At 48.4% G+C, this 16,432-nt stretch overlaps 1 protein-coding gene across 1 annotated transcript; it reads left to right on the top strand.

Moving 5' to 3' along the window:
• The first annotated feature begins 2,361 nt into the window (after nt 1–2,361).
• PELI3 (pellino E3 ubiquitin protein ligase family member 3) lies at nt 2,362–16,002 on the top strand. The gene is made up of 7 exons (XM_063145698.1): nt 2,362–2,439; nt 9,049–9,251; nt 9,485–9,614; nt 11,894–11,995; nt 12,803–13,000; nt 14,389–14,577; nt 15,436–16,002. The coding sequence occupies exons 2-7, from the start codon at nt 9,100–9,102 to the stop codon at nt 16,000–16,002; spliced, it is 1,338 nt and encodes a 445-aa protein (XP_063001768.1). The 5' UTR covers nt 2,362–2,439; nt 9,049–9,099.
• Nucleotides 16,003–16,432: the final 430 nt, after the last annotated feature.

Genomic DNA, 16,432 nt, shown 5'->3' with positions numbered 1-16,432 from the left:
TCCAAACAAACTGATGATGATGTTGCAGCAAGAAATGTGGTTCAACTGTCAGTCTTATTCCTTCGGGGCATTGAGAAGGTAGATCTCCAGATGTTTGGGATGGACTCCCATAAATCCCTGCCAGCATGGCCAATGGTCAGGAAAGGCCCACGCGGTTTGGAGGGTGGACGAAAAGTCAGTAGATGCATTGAAAAGAATTAAGGTTTGAAGATATAACACCGATTCTGGCCTGCTTGCATTGGCTGCCTATACGTTTCTGAACCCAATTCAAGGTGCTGGTTTTTAACCTATAAAGCCTTACACCACTTGGGACCACAATACCTGATGGAACGCCTCTCCCGACATGAACCTACCCGTACACTGCGCTCAACATCTAAGGTCCTCCTCCGAGTGCCTACTCCCAGGGAAGCTCAGAGGATGGCAACAAGGGAGAGGGCCTTTTCGGTGGTGCCCCCCCCCGACTGTGGAATGATCTCCCCGATGAGGCTCGCCTGGCACCAATATTGCTGTCTTTTCAGCACCAGGTCAAGCCTTTTCTCTTCTCCCAGGCATTTAACAGCATTTAACAACGCTAACTTTGTTTTCTAATGGACCCCAGAACTGTTGTTGTTAAATGGATACTGTGGTTTTTATATTTTTTATGGTTTAAAATTTTGTATACTTTTTTTTAACGTTCACTGTTTTTAACTTTTGTAAACCGCCCAGAAAGCTTCGGCTATGGGATGGTATATAAATTTAATAAATAAATAAAGTACTAAGTTAGACTAACATTCCATCCAGACCACTGGATACAACCCAATCAGGCATTTTATTAGGGGTTTTCTGCTCTTTTCTTCGTCTTCTTCTATTTTTGTAGTATTATTAATTCTTGTTATCGTTGTCCATCAACACTTTTCTTGATTTTTTTAAAAAAAATGTCTCCGCGTGTGTGTGCATTTAAGGAAAAGAACATATATTTCTTTTATTTATACCCCGTCACTACGTTCAACATCTAAGGTCCTCCTCCGGGTGCCTACTCCGAGAGAGGCTCAGAGTGTGACAACGAGGGACAGGGCCTTTTCAGTGGTGGCCCCCAGACTCTGGAACGATCTCCCTGACGAGGCTCGCCTGGCACCAACGCTGCTATCTTTCCGGCGCCAGGTTAAGACTTTCCTCTTTGCCCAGGCATATGGCGGCACATCTTAATTACCCACATGTTTAGTTTTTTAATGGTTTTTAATGCTTTACGTCTGTATGTTCTGTGTTTTAGAATTTAAAATTTTGTATACTCGTTTTTATCTCAGTGTTAGAATTTCTGTAAACCGCCCAGGGAGCCCTGGCTATGGGAGCGGTATATAAGTGTAATAAATAAATAAATAAATAAATAAATAAAATAAAATATATTTGTGTTTGGTTCATTTTATTCGGCTATTTTTATTATTTTTCCTCTTCTCTCTCTATTATTTTCCCGCTCTCTGTTTTATTATTTGCCCTCTTCTGATTCTCTTTCATTTCTGCATGTGTGTGTGCAGATATATCAGAAAATCAAGAAAACACCTCCACCCCCATTCGTTATTCTGCTCTTTTCTTTCTGTCTGTCTTATTTTTTTCCTCGTCTGCTCTTGATTTTCTTTTAATTCTGCATGTGTGTGTGCACAGATATACCAGAAAATCAAGGAAAGAGCATAGACGCACAATCACACATATTTGCTATTCTGTTCTTGTCCTTGTTTTCTTTCATTTCTGCATGTTTGTGTGCAGATATATCAGAAAATCAAGAAAAGTCTCTCTCTCTCTCTCTCTCTCTCTCTCTCTCTCTCTCTCTCTTTCTCTCATATTCCGCTCTTTTCTTTCTGTATTTATTTATTTTGGGGACTCCTCTGTTCTTTCCTTTCCTCTGTCCTTGGCTGCTCCTATCTGTTGCTCCCTCTGCTCCTTCCCAAGCGAAGGCCGCGCGGAAGGCCCCCTTCTCCCCCATGCATTGCGCCCCCGATCCAGTAGTGTTGCCCCCCCTCCCTCGCCACACACACACACACAGTCTCTCTCGTCTATCCATCACCCATCCTCTCCCTGATCCGTTCTAGCCTTTCCCAGGCGTTTGCACACCTGCGAAACACACACACACCACCCTCTTGGCTTTGTGATGCAGCTGATGGGGAGGCTGCAAAAGTGAGGGGAGGCGAGGCAGGGGCTGCCCTGGATGTGAGGAGGAAGAGGAGGGCTTGGCCAGGATCCCCCTTCTCTCTGGTTCGGGGGGGGGGAATTGTGTGTGTGACTTGCAGCCTTGGAGCGGGGGGGGGGGAGCTGAGCCTGTGATCCCGCCCGGCGCTGGAGCTGCCACAGACGTTCCTCCTCCTCCTCCTTCTTGTTCTTCCTTCGGCAATGCAGGGCTATCCATCCTGCGCAGGCGGTTGCTGAGCAAGGACCCGCCGCAGGGGAGCGGGGAGGACGCGCAGACGGGTGAGCCAGACCCCCAACCCTGATGGGGTGGGGGGGAGGGAGAGAGGGAGGGAGGAGGCTGCAGGGAAGGGGGGGTGTTGCATGGGGAAAGAGCGCTCGGAGGGCAGCGGGAGGAGAGATGGCTCGCAGAGATCTCCCCCACCCCCCAATAAAACCACACACATACTTTTAACCTGCACTTTCCGCAATTCGTTGCTTTCTCTCTCTCCCATCTCCCCAAATCTCTGTCTCTTTATCCCACCCACCCATTCTATGCCCCCTAATTCCTAACCCACCCATTCTATGCCCCCTAATTCCTAACCCACCCATTCTATGCCCCCTAATTCCTAACCCACCCATTCTATGCCCCCTAATTCCTAACCCACCCATCCACCCACCCCAAATGTACTGATCTTTAATTCTTATGTCCTCCCCAAATCCTTAAGCCCCCTTCCTTCCTCCCTCCCTCCATCCCCACCCACCCCAAAATCTGGCTAGGGGTCTCTTAAAACTGCACCTTCCCAATTTCTTAGGTTTGGATAACATACTGAATCTTTTGGATTTGTCGGGGTGCCCTGTGATTTGTTCCGGCACCCTCTTCTCCCTAAACTCACACACACACACACACACACACACAATCTGTCTGGGTTCCCAATCATTCCTAACCCTAACATCAACACACACACACCAAAAAAATCTAGTGGGCTTCCTTTTCATTTCTTCCCCTAACCCATTGCCTCTTAAGCAGCCATTCAAAAATGCCTGGTTGTCCTCTGATTCCCCTGATGTCCCCTAATTACACACACACACACACACACACACACACACACACACACACCACCACCACCACTCCTCATTTATCCTGGGAGTTCCTTAATTTCTTACCCATCAGGCCAAAAACTGCCTGGTTGTCCCCTAAATCTCATCTCCACCCCCAAGTCAGTTTCCTATACACTTACCTGCCTGTGTTTACCTTTTGCTAGATCTGTTGCATTGGGGGGGGGGAGATGCAAGGGGATCTATGTATCTGCATGTTTGTCTATATATGGCAAAGGGCCACTGTCAAAATAGTATCCCCAAATATGCAGATGACCCCCCTTTCCAGAATCTGAAAGCCTTTGACCCCCTCACGCCATACCCCCCACCAATGCAAGTTCAATCTACAGTTTCCCTGGGTGAGAGACACAGAGCAACCTCAAAACCCCATAACAATCTCTCTAGCAGTTCCTCTCCATTTCTCCTATCCAAACACCATAGATATCCTTTCCAACACCCCCTGGCAAGAAAGGTCTCTACATCTGTCCCCAAATGCCACCTTCCTAGCACTCCAGCATAGCAGGAGGCAGACCTTTCCTTCCTCATTCAGCCCCACCCAAGCATCTTAGAAACCCTGAGTGTCAAAACCTCGTCCACACAACATGACAAGCCAGAGTTGAGTCTGGGTTGTCACTGGAAGATGGGTTGTTGTTGAATCATGGGTTATTGTCAACCCAGCTGCACTAACAAACCATGGTAACCACGAACAGCCCATGAAGAGAACCAAGGGTTCATTGCTGGATTGTGAACTGTGGGTTGTTCATGGTTGGCGCAACTGGGTTCACACAACACAACAACCCATGGTTCAAGACAACCCGGATTCAACCCATACCTGGACAAACACACACTGCAACTTTGACACATGGTCCTCTTGAAATCCAGCCACTCCTCCATTTGAATCCCACAGGTTGCATACACGCTTTTCGGAAACATCGCTTTTGTAGGATCTTGGCCTTTTATCTCAGTTCCAATATATCCCCTGCTCTAGAATACCCCAATATAGCAAAATTACACCCCCATCTCCAAAACATAAAGAAGAGCAGGAACACAAAACTGCTCAGAAATCACCCCTGTCTCTGACCAGAATCCTTGCCCCTTATTCCAAGATGTGTGTGGAACCTCAGCGGAAAGGCACTTTACATGTGCTCAGGGACACTCTCTTCCACAGTTTTCCTTCATAGTCCACCCCATGCTCCTAGACCTCAAGATACAAGTATCTCCTTCCCACCCACCCACTTCAAAGTATAGCTCCCCTGAAACATTATCCACTTTATTAATGCTTCTTTTATTGACTGATTTGCCCTTCCTATATCATTTCTGAGCATACAAGCTGCATCTTAAATTTCATTGGTGAGACTTCTCTAGAAATCCTGCCCCCTTAGGCATCTTGTGTGTCTCTGGCTTTCCAGCGCAGATCCCTTACAACAAGATGCAACTTTCCATTGCCCCAGACAGCTGATATCCCTACTAGCCTCTACAAAATGTTGCCCCCTGAGTATACAAGGAGCAAAGAGAGATTCTCCTTGCTTGAAATGCGCGGAGTGGCCCCCCAAAAAGCAGTATATGTCCTTGCTATTTAAAAGGCTTGTGTAACCTCAGCGGTGAAATGCTGCTGGATATAAGGTTTTCTATTTCCTAAATAAAATATGCAGAGCGAGGGACAAGAAGAGGGTAGATCAAGATCTACTTTAGATCTCTGGGTGATTTGCAGAGGGTTAGTAAAGGCCGACAGTTGAACAATAGTTTACAGAACTGCCCGTTAAAAAATAAGGAAAGAAATCTTCTGCCTATGTCTCAGCCTCAGTGTAATCCGCTTGTAAAATATAGATTTTAATTGGTCGACATTGACCAGGGTTTTGTGCTAAGTCAGTTTCAGAGTTTAGTGTTAGAATTCCTGAACTGGAGTAACTTATACTAGTAAAGAGAGGTTATCCCAGTGCATGCTTATGCAGGACAGTAAGAAATTGAATTGATGCTGCCCTCGGAGACACCATTTTGCATCTGGCTTCCCAGCCTGCCATTATTTCGCACCTTACTCCAGGTGATTCTAGCAAAAGAAATAAAGAAAGTAGATCCCACAAGCTTGAACTCTGCCCATGTAGAATCCCACGTTGCTACGAGAAACTGAAGCCTTCCCGAATCCAACGTTTCGAAAACGTGACTGATTTTTGGCACAAAAGATCGTTTATTTCAACCTTCCCTGAGCTCCGGCGTTAAAGCTTCCAGCTTGTATGGACCCATTTCAGAAATACTTGGAGGAGTTTGGGGTGGAGTTCATTCTCAACAGGGCGGTTTTGGACGGATCAGGCCAGGGAATTCTAAACCTTTCATCTAGAACATTTCCTTTGAATGAAAAGGAAAGAATTGTCCACGAAGGAATGGCCTGAGAGCTGAATATCATTTTGGAGATAACTTGGTGGGGTGGGTGGGTGAGAAGCCTTGGGGTTGTGCTGTTTTGTCTAATGCCAACTTTCGGGCCTGCGAGTTGTTAGCTGTCCTGTTGCAATGTCGTTTGGGCTCCTGTGTCATTGTGTCGTCGCTGGCCCAAAGGCTGGAGGTGTGATTGTGGTGGAACGCACACCTGAATGGACTATGGTGGTTTGGTTCCAAGAACAGAAGGGAGCCACGCGGCTGTCGTAACGTTGTTTGCTCTGAGAAAGGCTCGGGCAGCTGTTGTTGTTTATCTGGACGGTGTGGATGCGTGACTGGTGATGCAGTTGTTGGCGGGGTGTGTGTGTGATGTGGTGCAACAAAGCCGATGTGCGCACACACTATATAGAGAGGGGGCCTTGATCCTGGTTTTGATCCTGGGGCATCAGGAAGGACAGGACTGAGAAGCCTTTAAGTATGTGTGCCACAACCCACATGCAGTGACATATAAATGCATTTTCCTGTTGTACTGCATTTATGTAATTTTGTCTTGTTTTAAAAAAGAGATGACCGTGACTGGGGTTAAAGGTAGGCATGGTTGATCACCTGCTGGGGCCCACTGTCCGAAGCCCTTGAACCTGCTGCTCCTCTTCCCCCTGCAAGCAAGTGGGAGCCATGAAGGGAAAGACAAGGAGGAGGAGGAGGAGGAGGAGAAAATAGTGGTGAGAAGGTAGACTTGCTGAGAGGGGGGGCATTGGGGGTGTCTTGCCCAAGCACCCCCCAAAACCAGCACTGACTGGGACTCCAACGATATCCTCCGACCAACAAGCCTTTTCCGTGAGCCATGTAGGGATGATTGTGATCGTTCAGTGCTGAAGACAAATGCACCGTGCTTATGCTCAGAGGCTTGCCTGCTCTTACTGCTTCGTATGCTAAAGGGCTGCACCCTGGCATTAAAAGGGTAACAATGCCGACAGGCTGCGAGGCCTTTGCTAGGCCCAGCTCCAGTTAAACACAGTTCGGTTTGTCGCCGTTGTTCAAAAGGATCCATTTTTGGCCTCCTGCAATTCCCTTCCTCTGCATGTTATGTGTGGGGCGTTCGGTGAACTGGTCCCCAGATCTGCGGGTCGGCAGGATCCGGAATAGGAGGGCAGTTTCAGGTTTTAAATGGACCACTGCATCCTCCTCTTCCTCCGCTAGCAGACGGGATGGAGAAGAGAGTGTTGCCATGGCAACAGGGAGGCATTAAATGTCTGAACTGCTGCCGTAGCAACAGCGCGGAGGTAGTTTAGGGCCGTCGCCATGGCGACTTTGGGGGCTGCGAAAGGTCAGGACCATCACCTTAGAAACCAGGGGATGCTAGAGGTGTTTACTGTAGGGTCATCAGAGGGAAAAGCATCAACGTGGGGGCAAAAAGACAAACAACCCACGTAGAGGTCAGACATTGTTGCCGTGGCAACAGCTGGATGCTGGGATGCCATCCAGCGGGCCTTGTTATGACAGTGCAAGTGCGGGACGCCAAAGAATGGTCATTCCTAGCTAGGGTGACCCTGTGGAAAGGAGGACCAGGCTCCTGTATCGTTTACAGTTGCATGTTTTTTGTTGTTTATTCGTTCAGTCGTTTCCGACTCTTCGTGACTTCATGGACCAGCCCACGGCAGAGCTTTCTGTCGGCTGTCGCCACCCCCAGCTCCCCCAAGGTCAAGTCTGTCACCTCCAGAATATCATCCATCCATCTTGCCCTTGGTCAGCCCTTCTTCCTTTTGTCTTCCACTTTCCCTAGCATCAGCCTCTTCTCCAGGGTATCCTGTCTTCTCATTATGTGGCCAAAGTACTTTTTTGCCTTTAATACCATTCCCTCAGTTTTGCCTTTAATACCATTCCCTCAAGTGAGCAGTCTGGCTTGATTTCCTGGAGTATGGACTGGTTTGATCTTCTTGCAGTCCAAGGCACTCTCAGAATTTTCCTCCAACACCACAGTTCAAAAGCATCTATCTTCCTTCGCTCAGCCTTCCTTATGGTCCAGCTCTCGCAGCCATAGGTTACTACGGGGAATACCATTGCTTTAACTATGCGGACCTTTGTTGTCAGTGTGGTGTCTCTGCTCTTAACTATTTTATCAAGATTTGTCATTGCTCTCCTCCCAAGAAGTAAACGTCTTCTGATTTCCTGGCTGCAGTCAGCATCTGCAGTAATCTTTGCGCCCAGAAATACAAAGTCTGTCACTGCCTCCACGTTTTCTCCCTCTATTTGCCAGTTATCAATCAAGCTGGTTGCCATAATCTTGGTTTTTTTGAGGTTTAACTGCAACCCGGCTTTTGCACTTTCTTCTTTCACCTTTGTCATAAGGCTCCTCAGCTCCTCCTCGCTTTCAGCCATCAAAGTGGTGTCATCTGCATATCTGAGGTTGTTAATGTTTCTTCCTGCAATTTTAACTCCAGCCAAATTTCAGCAGGTGTCCTTTGGATGCATGCAGCACCTGGTGAAATCCCCTCTTCATCACAACGGTTAAAGCTGCAGGAGCCCTGCCTAGCCTAGCATGACCAGATGCAAAAGAGGGCAGGGCTCCTGCAGCTTTAACTGTTGTGATGAAGACGGAATTTCACCAGTTGCTGCATGCATACAAATGACACTTGCTGAAATTCCCTTTTCTATGCAACTGTTAAAGGTTCAGGAACCCTTAGATCCAGATGTTGTTGGACTACAAACTCATCAGCTGTACCCAGGATAGCCAATGGTGTGGGATTTTATTTCCCTTTATATATTTGTTACGTTAATATCCTCCCTTTTCCTCTAAGGCAAGGCTAGGCAACGGGACTTACTTCTGAGTAGACACACATAGGCTTGCTCTGTAAGCCAGTAACCAAGCCTTAATTATACATTATCATACCATTGCCTTCACTTCCCTCTGCTTTTCCTCTATTCTTTTCTACTTGTCCAATTATAAAGGTCATCGGGGCAGAGACCTCTCCTTTTGTATTCTGTTAAAATGCCATGCACACCGAGAGTGCTATGTTGTTGCTGTTATACCATATACCTAGTGCTAAGAAAAGGACATCAAGGTACCAGGGTCTGACCCAGTACCGTTTATTTCATAGAATCATAGAATAGTAGAGTTGGACGAGACCTACAAGGCCATCGAGTCCAACCCCCTGATCAGTGCAGGAATCCACCCTAAAACCTCCCTGACAGATGGTTGTCCAGCTGCCTCTTGAAGGCCTCTAGTGTGGGAGAGCCCACGACCTCCCTAGGTAACTGATTCCATTGTCGTACTGCTCTAACAGTCAGGAAGTTTTTCCTGATGTCCAGCCGGAATCTGGCTTCCTGTAACTTGAGTCCGTTATTCCGTGTCCTGCACTCTGGGAGGACCGAGAAGTGATCCTGGCCCTCCTCTGTGTGACAACCTTTTAAGCCTTTGAAGAGTGCTATCATGTCTCCCCTCAGGAACCGAATCCCAAGAGTGACCCCCTGTGGTCTCTGACCTGTCCTCGCAGGATGGTGTTAGAAGGAAGTCCTGAAGCAGTGAGTTCCCAGTCGCTAGATCTCCGGCGAGCGTGCCCCAAAAGCGGACGCATCTACCCTTCTCTGGGGGACAGCATCCTATTGACGAAGGAGCCAGTGAAGTACGGGGAGCTGATCATTCTGGGGTGAGTGAAGGGCCCCCACTCCAGAGGACAGGGACTAATGTAATGTGTGTGTGTGAGTCTGACTTGAAGTGCAGTCACTTATCATGGCTGTTTCCCATAGCCCCAGGGAGAGTGCAAAACTATCCGTATCAACAAACTGGTTCTAGCAATTTACGTGGCCACCGGGAATTCTTTGTAGCTCTGCGCTAAGCACAAACGTAAGACATGTCCGTCTTTGGTTTCTCCCAACGCAGGTACAATGGCTCCTTGCCCAACGGTGACAAGGGCCGCCGCCGCAGCCGATTGGCCCTTTTCAAGAGGCCCAAAGCCAATGGGGTTAAACCTGATGTCATCCACCACATCTCCACGCCACTTGTGTCCAAGGTGAGTCCAAAGCCACCGTTCCTAGCTACCAAAAGGCCGGTTGGCTTAAATGCGGAACTATATTTTATGCCAGTATCAAGCCCGGGATACTGTGATGCCGTATTCGTGGTGGGAAGGAAACCCCACCCCCCACCAACTGAAAATTATGAAACAAAACTTTGAGGTTTTGGAAATATTTGCCAGGTATAAGTCAAGGAATTCCATGGATCCGAGGTATAATATTAATCTTGTTTGTATTACCCTTGCCCCACAAACTTAGCTTTAAGGTTGCCCCTCTATCTATATCCTCATTCATCAACTTATTTAAATTTAATTTGATCATATGAGATATGTCCCTGGGAATAAGTGCTCCCAAATAGGTGATAAAATCTGGGCGCCATCGAAGTTGCCATTGCATGAGGATATACTCTTTATCTCCAATTGGCATCATTTCAGACTCTGACCAGTTATTTGAATAGCCCAACAAATCACCCAAAGTATCCATCAGTGGCATCAAAGCTGGAACAAATGACTGGGATTTCGAGATAAACAACAAAAGTTCATCAGCTTAAAGGATCATTTTAAATCTGAAACCAGTCAGCAGTTCTCTTTTTAGAAATGGATCACCGAAACTAAATGTGGACGTTACCTTGGGTCAGTTTAGCCTGGGAGATAAGAGGATGTAATTCTGCCCAGAGGAAGGGGGTAGCTCAGAGTACCTGGTTCATTCAGAGTGTTTCCAGACTCCTGCCTGTAACCCAGACAAGGTAGACCACACCTGATAGACCTAGAAGCTTCCTATGTGCCTATTTAAATCAATCCTTTATTCAGAACCATGTGGACTGGAGTCTTGCTTTCATTTTACAGCAAGGACTATAGTTCAATGGTAGGGTGCAGGTTTGCATGCAGCTGGTCCTAGGTTCAGTCACTGGCATCAACACGTAGGAAAAACCATCCTTTGATAGAATATTTGAAAAAGACAGAGAAAAATGATGTATTCGTTTGTGGGTTTTAGATTAAGATAGGGAAAGGGAGGAAAGAAGCATAATTCTGTGAACCCGATGTATGTAAATGGAGTGGACATAGAATCATAGAATAGCAGAGTTGGAAGGGGTCCTACAAGGCCATTGAGTCCAACCCCCTGCTCAATGCAGGAATCCACCCTAAAGCATCCCTGACAGAGGGTTGTCCAGCTGCCTCTTGAAGGCCTCTAGTGTGGGAGAGCCCACCACCTCCCTAGGTCACTGGTTCCATTGTCATACTGCTCTAACAGTCGGGACGTTTTTCCTGATGTCCAGCCAGAATCTGGCTTCTTGTAACTTGAGCCCATTATTCCATGTCCTGCACTCTGGGAGGTTGTAGTAAATTACATGTAGTAAATTACCCTTTACTACATGTAAAAGGTAATTAAGAAATTAATGGGCATTTCTGGCATGAAGAGGGCAAAAGAAAAATATATCCTAACCTCACCCTTAAATGTTTTTTAATGTAATTGTAGATGTCATATTATCTTTGTTTGTATGTATTATGCGTGATGTTCATTTAGATGTTGTTGTTGGGGGAAATAAAAAATATTATTTTTAAAAAAACACAGGTAGGAAAAACCACTATCTGGAATCCAGGGGTGAGCCATATTAAGCTGGATAGAGCAGTGTTTTGACACATTAAAGACGGCTTCATATTTAACAAAACTGTTTTAATTTACAATATTTATGTTTATTTACAATATGTATATACCGCTCCCCATGCAGAATTTCGGAGCAGTGGACAAAATAAGAGCAGAATAAAACACTTTAAAATAGATTTTAAAAGAAGCAAAATGTACAGTGAACCGTGGCTGATCATTAAGGAGAGGCTTCCTGGAGCAAAGGCGTTTTCAGGAGGTGACGGAAAGAATACGAAATGGCCTGACCTCCAGAGGCAGGGAATTCCATAGGAGGGGGGCCACCACACTGAAGGCTCTTCCCCTGGTGGACTACAATCGCACGATAGGGTGGAACCACCAGGAGCATGCTCTCGGATGACCCCAGTGACCGGGCAGGTTAATAATTTTTCTCTGAAACTATGAGGACTAGAAGTCTGCCTATTTTGTTTTAAACCAGCTCAGTAGAAGGCAGCTTTCCATGTCCCCCATGGCCTTTACGAATGAGATACAAGGCGCTGAATCCGACCCCTGTACGGTTGGAAGGGGTGTGGGTTATTCTCAGGGCTTGGTGGGTAGAGCAGGGGTTGATGTGTCCAGCTCTGGAGAGGAACTTGACCACTCCCCCCCCCCCGCCCCCGTTTCTTTTGCCCAACAGGCACTGAGTAACAAAGGCCAACACAGCATCTCGTACACCCTTTCCCGAAGCCATTCGGTGATCGTCGAGTACACACATGACAGCGAGACCGACATGTTCCAGGTAGGCAGAAACGGGGTTGCCACGTTACCTTTTGGGTCTGGGCTCCTGCGCCTTGATCAGCTTGCCTGATGGGCAGAAATTCAGTGGGGGCAGGTTTTTCCGGCCATAGAGCAGCCTTCTCCAATCGGCTGCCCTGCAGGTGGTGGCTAGGGGATGATGGGAGTTGTAGTACAGGACATCCGGGATGGAGACAGCTGCCCTAGACCGGTGGGCAGGGCAGAAAGCAAAGAGGGTGGGAGCAAAGGTTAAATGAGCAGGGATAAAAAAAATACCCCCGAACACCTGCCTATGTTAGCTTGAAACTCTTTCTTCTGCTACCTAAGGAGAAGCATTTTAGAATAGGGGGGAAATCTACATGGAAGCTGGAAAGCCACCAGACAATCGAGCGTGGGGGAAGGGGCGTGGCTTGGGGAAAGGAGGCGGGGCCATATAGGGAATCCCAGAGGGCCGGTTTGGGACTCACCCCTGCAGTAAATGGATGAACATCTTCTGTAGATAGAAAGCTACTCAGGTTTCCTTTCAGCAGCAAGTTTCAAGTTTCTTTGCTAGGACAAAATGTCATCCTGTAACTACTAAAAAGCAAGTCAAAAGTTCAGAAGTATTGATTTTCTGTGGTCTTTGTTTCCTATGATGGCATATCGTTTTTATTTAGTACTCCACCTCGAGAGGGATCTACCCTTATCGGTGGCCTACAAATAATTATAAATGAAATGAAATGAATATTTGGGAAGCAGTCAAATGTCAGTGCACTTTTTAATTTTAATTTTATTTTGGTCTTTCTCCCGGCCTCCTTCCTTTTATTCCCAGATCGGCCGCTCCACAGAAAGTATGATAGATTTCGTAGTGACGGACACGACCCCCGGGGCAAACTCAGCCATCGACGGTCAGTCGGCACAGAGCACCATCTCTCGCTTTGCCTGCCGGGTCATCTGCGAGAGGAATCCCCCGTACACGGCGCGCATTTACGCTGCTGGCTTTGACGCCTCCCGCAACATTTTCCTTGGAGTGAGTGAGTCACCAGAGCGACGTGTGTGTGTGTGATTGTGTGATTGTGTGATATGCAATGGACCAGGTCAGGACAGCTCTACACCAAGCAGGAATCCTGGGTACTTTTCCCTCCATAGCACAGGCATGAGACGATGGGGAAATCTCGATTTTCTCTATTTCTGCCTCTCGTGCAACTTGGCTCTCTTACTCGAGTCATCTGGGGGCAATTAGCTCTGTAAGCTCCTCCTTGCAGTGCACTTGTTTGTGGTTTGGACTATTTTGATCTCTTGAGACAGGTGGGGGGAGGTAAGTGGATCGGCCCCACTTTTGGCAAGGAGATATATTATTACAGGGGTATTGAACCTTTTTCAAATTCCGTTTTGGAGAAGCTCTCAGGGGCTGTATTCCAGCAGTGGGTGGGGCCCGAAAGCAACAGGGGTGGAGCCAAGGCAAAAGGGGCGGGGCAAACATTACAAAAAATGCCAGGATATTGTAGCTTCAAGCTGTTACTTCCAGTAACTTAGGAGACGCATTTCAACCTTTTAGAAGGGTGGGGGGAACTGCACAAAAGTCAGGAAATTGCCAAATGATTGGGGTGGGTGGAAGAAAGGGGGTGGGGTCAGGGTCAGGGGGTGTGGTCTGGGGGAATTCAGAAGGCCAGATAAAGACCCCTGGAAGGCAATGTTCAGCTGCCAGCCCTGAAGTCCTGCACCTCTCCATCCAAAGGTCTTTCTCCTCTTCCTCAATCTGGTTTCCCTAGGAATGTTAGTTCTGTGAAGGTTTTTTAATATACCTACATGGATTTGCACTTCTCCATAGCAATGAACACACGTGAAATGCACACAGCTTTCTAGCAATTATACATAGGCTTCAACAGATGTGGACCAGATATCCAAATAAGTATCCATTTGAAACTTACATCTATTCAAATATTGAAAGCGTTGTAAGGTGTTCAACCCATTGCATTACAGGACAGGAGCATTTATCCTTCCTGTGTTGTCATATAAGTCTTTTAGCTGTCGAAAGGGCGCAGAGAATCCATTTACACTGACCATTTGTTAATCTCCACGAAGCAGGTAAATCATTTATAAAGGGTGTGGACAGCAGCGGATATTAAAGACTGTTCCAGTACAAAGTTTATCTTTGTAATAACTTCCCCACAAATAGAAGCAGCTACTGGACATACATTTAAAAGAAGCGTTACTGTATTGTATTGCCAGCAATTAGCTGAATTAGACAATCCCTTATTGAAGAGATGTTGTGATGTCCAAAAGATGCAAAACATTGGGTTTTTTTTCTGAATAAGACGCAAGAGCTGTGCTCAGAATAAACTCCGGATAGCTTTGTCCTGGTATACCCCCCTGCCCAAGCGTTGCTGTGATGCCAGTGTCTGGTTTCATTGGCAGGAGAGGGCGGCTAAGTGGAGGACTCCGGACGGGTTGATGGACGGGCTGACGACAAACGGAGTGCTGGTGATGCACCCCAACGGCGGCTTTAGCGAGGACTCCACGCCGGGCGTGTGGCGCGAGATCTCGGTGTGCGGGAACGTGTACGCCCTGCGTGACAGTCGCTCCGCTCAGCAGCGGGGGAAGCTGGTACGTTGGAGGCTGGGTCAGTGGGTGGGACAGGAAGGTGGTCCATTGCAGGTCGAAAAGAGCTTAGCACCCTATTGGAGGGCCATAGCTCAGAGGCAGAGCTCTGGCTTTCCAAGCCAAAAGTCTCCGGTTCAATCCCCGGTATCTCCAAGAAAAGCTTAGAATCATAGAAGGGGCCTATAGAAAGGGGCCTATAAGGCCATCAAGTCCAACCCCCTGCTCAATGCAGGAATGCTTCCACTTCTGCAGGAGGGGAAATGAACTGCAGCTGGATGAAGGATTCCTCTCAGAAGCCCAGTCAATGTCCACAATACAGGGCTAGTCTGACTCTGTTCAAGGCATCTTCCTATATTCCTATTCGAGGACATTTCTACACAAGGCGTTTATTGTGCACTTGTGATGGCTCACTCACAGTAATTTTTAGGTGTTTTACACGACGTTGTCATCCTTCAGGACCTCTCCCGTGCTTTGCAACCATCCGTGCATATTTTTCCCCCTAACAAGGAAAGTCTGGTATTATTCAGAAATGGTGGAATGAGACGCTTGCGTAATTGCGCGATTCCGCTATGCCACAGTGCCATCTAGTGGCTGGCTATTGAAACACATAGGAAGGCGGAGAAAGAAAACACCTAGGGGTGGGGTGGGGAAGCACGATCTTAATACCGCAAAGTATCTGGAAGGAGAAGCCTCTGGAAAGGTATGGGATAAAAGCGTCATGTAGAAATGCCCAAGCTCAGCCCTTTGTTCAGAACTTTGCATGGCAAAGGTCCCAGGTTTGATTCCCGGCATCTCCAGGTAAGTCTGGGACTTTTGCTCTCCTGACACACACACACACCCTTGGTCTTTCCCCCGCCCCAGGTGGAGTCGGAGTCCAACGTGCTCCAGGACGGCTCGCTTATCGACCTGTGCGGTGCCACCCTGCTGTGGCGGACCTCGGAGGGGCTCCTGCGCACCCCCACGCTTCAGCAGCTAGAGGCCCTCCGCCAGGAGATCAACGCCGCCCGTCCGCAGTGCCCGGTGGGCTTCAGCACCCTGGCTTTCCCCAGCCTGGCGCAGCGGGGCGTGGTGGAGAAGAAGCAGCCCTGGGTCTACCTCCACTGCGGCCACGTCCACGGCTTCCACACCTGGGGCTTCCGCAAGGAGAAGGGGGGCCTGGAGCGCGAGTGCCCCATGTGCCGGCGCTCGGGGCCCTACGTGCCCCTGTGGCTGGGCTGCGAGGCGGGGCTCTACCTGGACGCCGGACGCCCCACCCACGCCTTCTGCCCCTGCGGCCACGTCTGCTCGGCCAAGACTGCGCAGTACTGGGCACAGATTCCGCTGCCCCACGGCACCCACGCCTTCCACGCCGCCTGCCCGTTCTGTGGCACGTGGCTGACCGGCCGACAGGGTTTCGTGCGCCTCATCTTCCAGGGGCCACTCGACTGAACTGGGGGGGGGGGTGGGGAGGACGGGGTGGGGGGAGGGGGTGGCAAGGCTGGGAGGTGTGATGGAAAATAAACAGTAACACCAGAGAATGATTTGGCCCGCTTGAGGAGGCCGTGTGTCTGCGTGGTTTACTGAAAACACCTTTCACTCCGACGGGAAGGGCATGATAGAGCATGCAACAAAGGCAAGGGACAAGATCAGGGGGCGGGTCTTTGGCTTCCCAGTTGTCAGTCTCTGCAAGAAAAGCCCTGGATTGGCTGGGTGAGTCATGGAGGGCGTGGCTGGCTGGTTGAAGCTATGGAGGGGGAGAGAAGGGGGCGGGCATTTGGTCTCCCAGCACCGCAGGTGTCAATCTCTGCAAGCAAAGCCCTGGATTGGCTGGATGAGTCATGGTGGGCGCGGCTGGCTGTTTGAAGCTATGAATGGGAGG

The sequence above is a fragment of the Elgaria multicarinata genome, chromosome 21, assembly GCF_023053635.1.
Source record: "Elgaria multicarinata webbii isolate HBS135686 ecotype San Diego chromosome 21, rElgMul1.1.pri, whole genome shotgun sequence".
NCBI classification, from domain to species: Eukaryota; Metazoa; Chordata; class Lepidosauria; order Squamata; family Anguidae; genus Elgaria; species Elgaria multicarinata.
The sequence above is the reverse complement of the archived record's forward strand: the minus strand, read 5'-3'. Positions and strand labels throughout refer to the sequence as shown.

What these genes read in the sequence shown, in the direction of transcription:
- PELI3 (XM_063145698.1), top strand. Translation starts at nt 9,100, where the DNA reads ATGGTGTTAGAAGGAAGTCCTGAAGCAGTGAGTTCCCAGTCGCTAGAT. An exon ending in GCGAGACCGACATGTTCCAG is followed by an intron (nt 11,996 to 12,802) that starts GTAGGCAGAAAC and finishes TTTTATTCCCAG; the next exon opens with ATCGGCCGCTCCACAGAAAG. An exon ending in CTCAGCAGCGGGGGAAGCTG is followed by an intron (nt 14,578 to 15,435) that starts GTACGTTGGAGG and finishes CCCCCGCCCCAG; the next exon opens with GTGGAGTCGGAGTCCAACGT.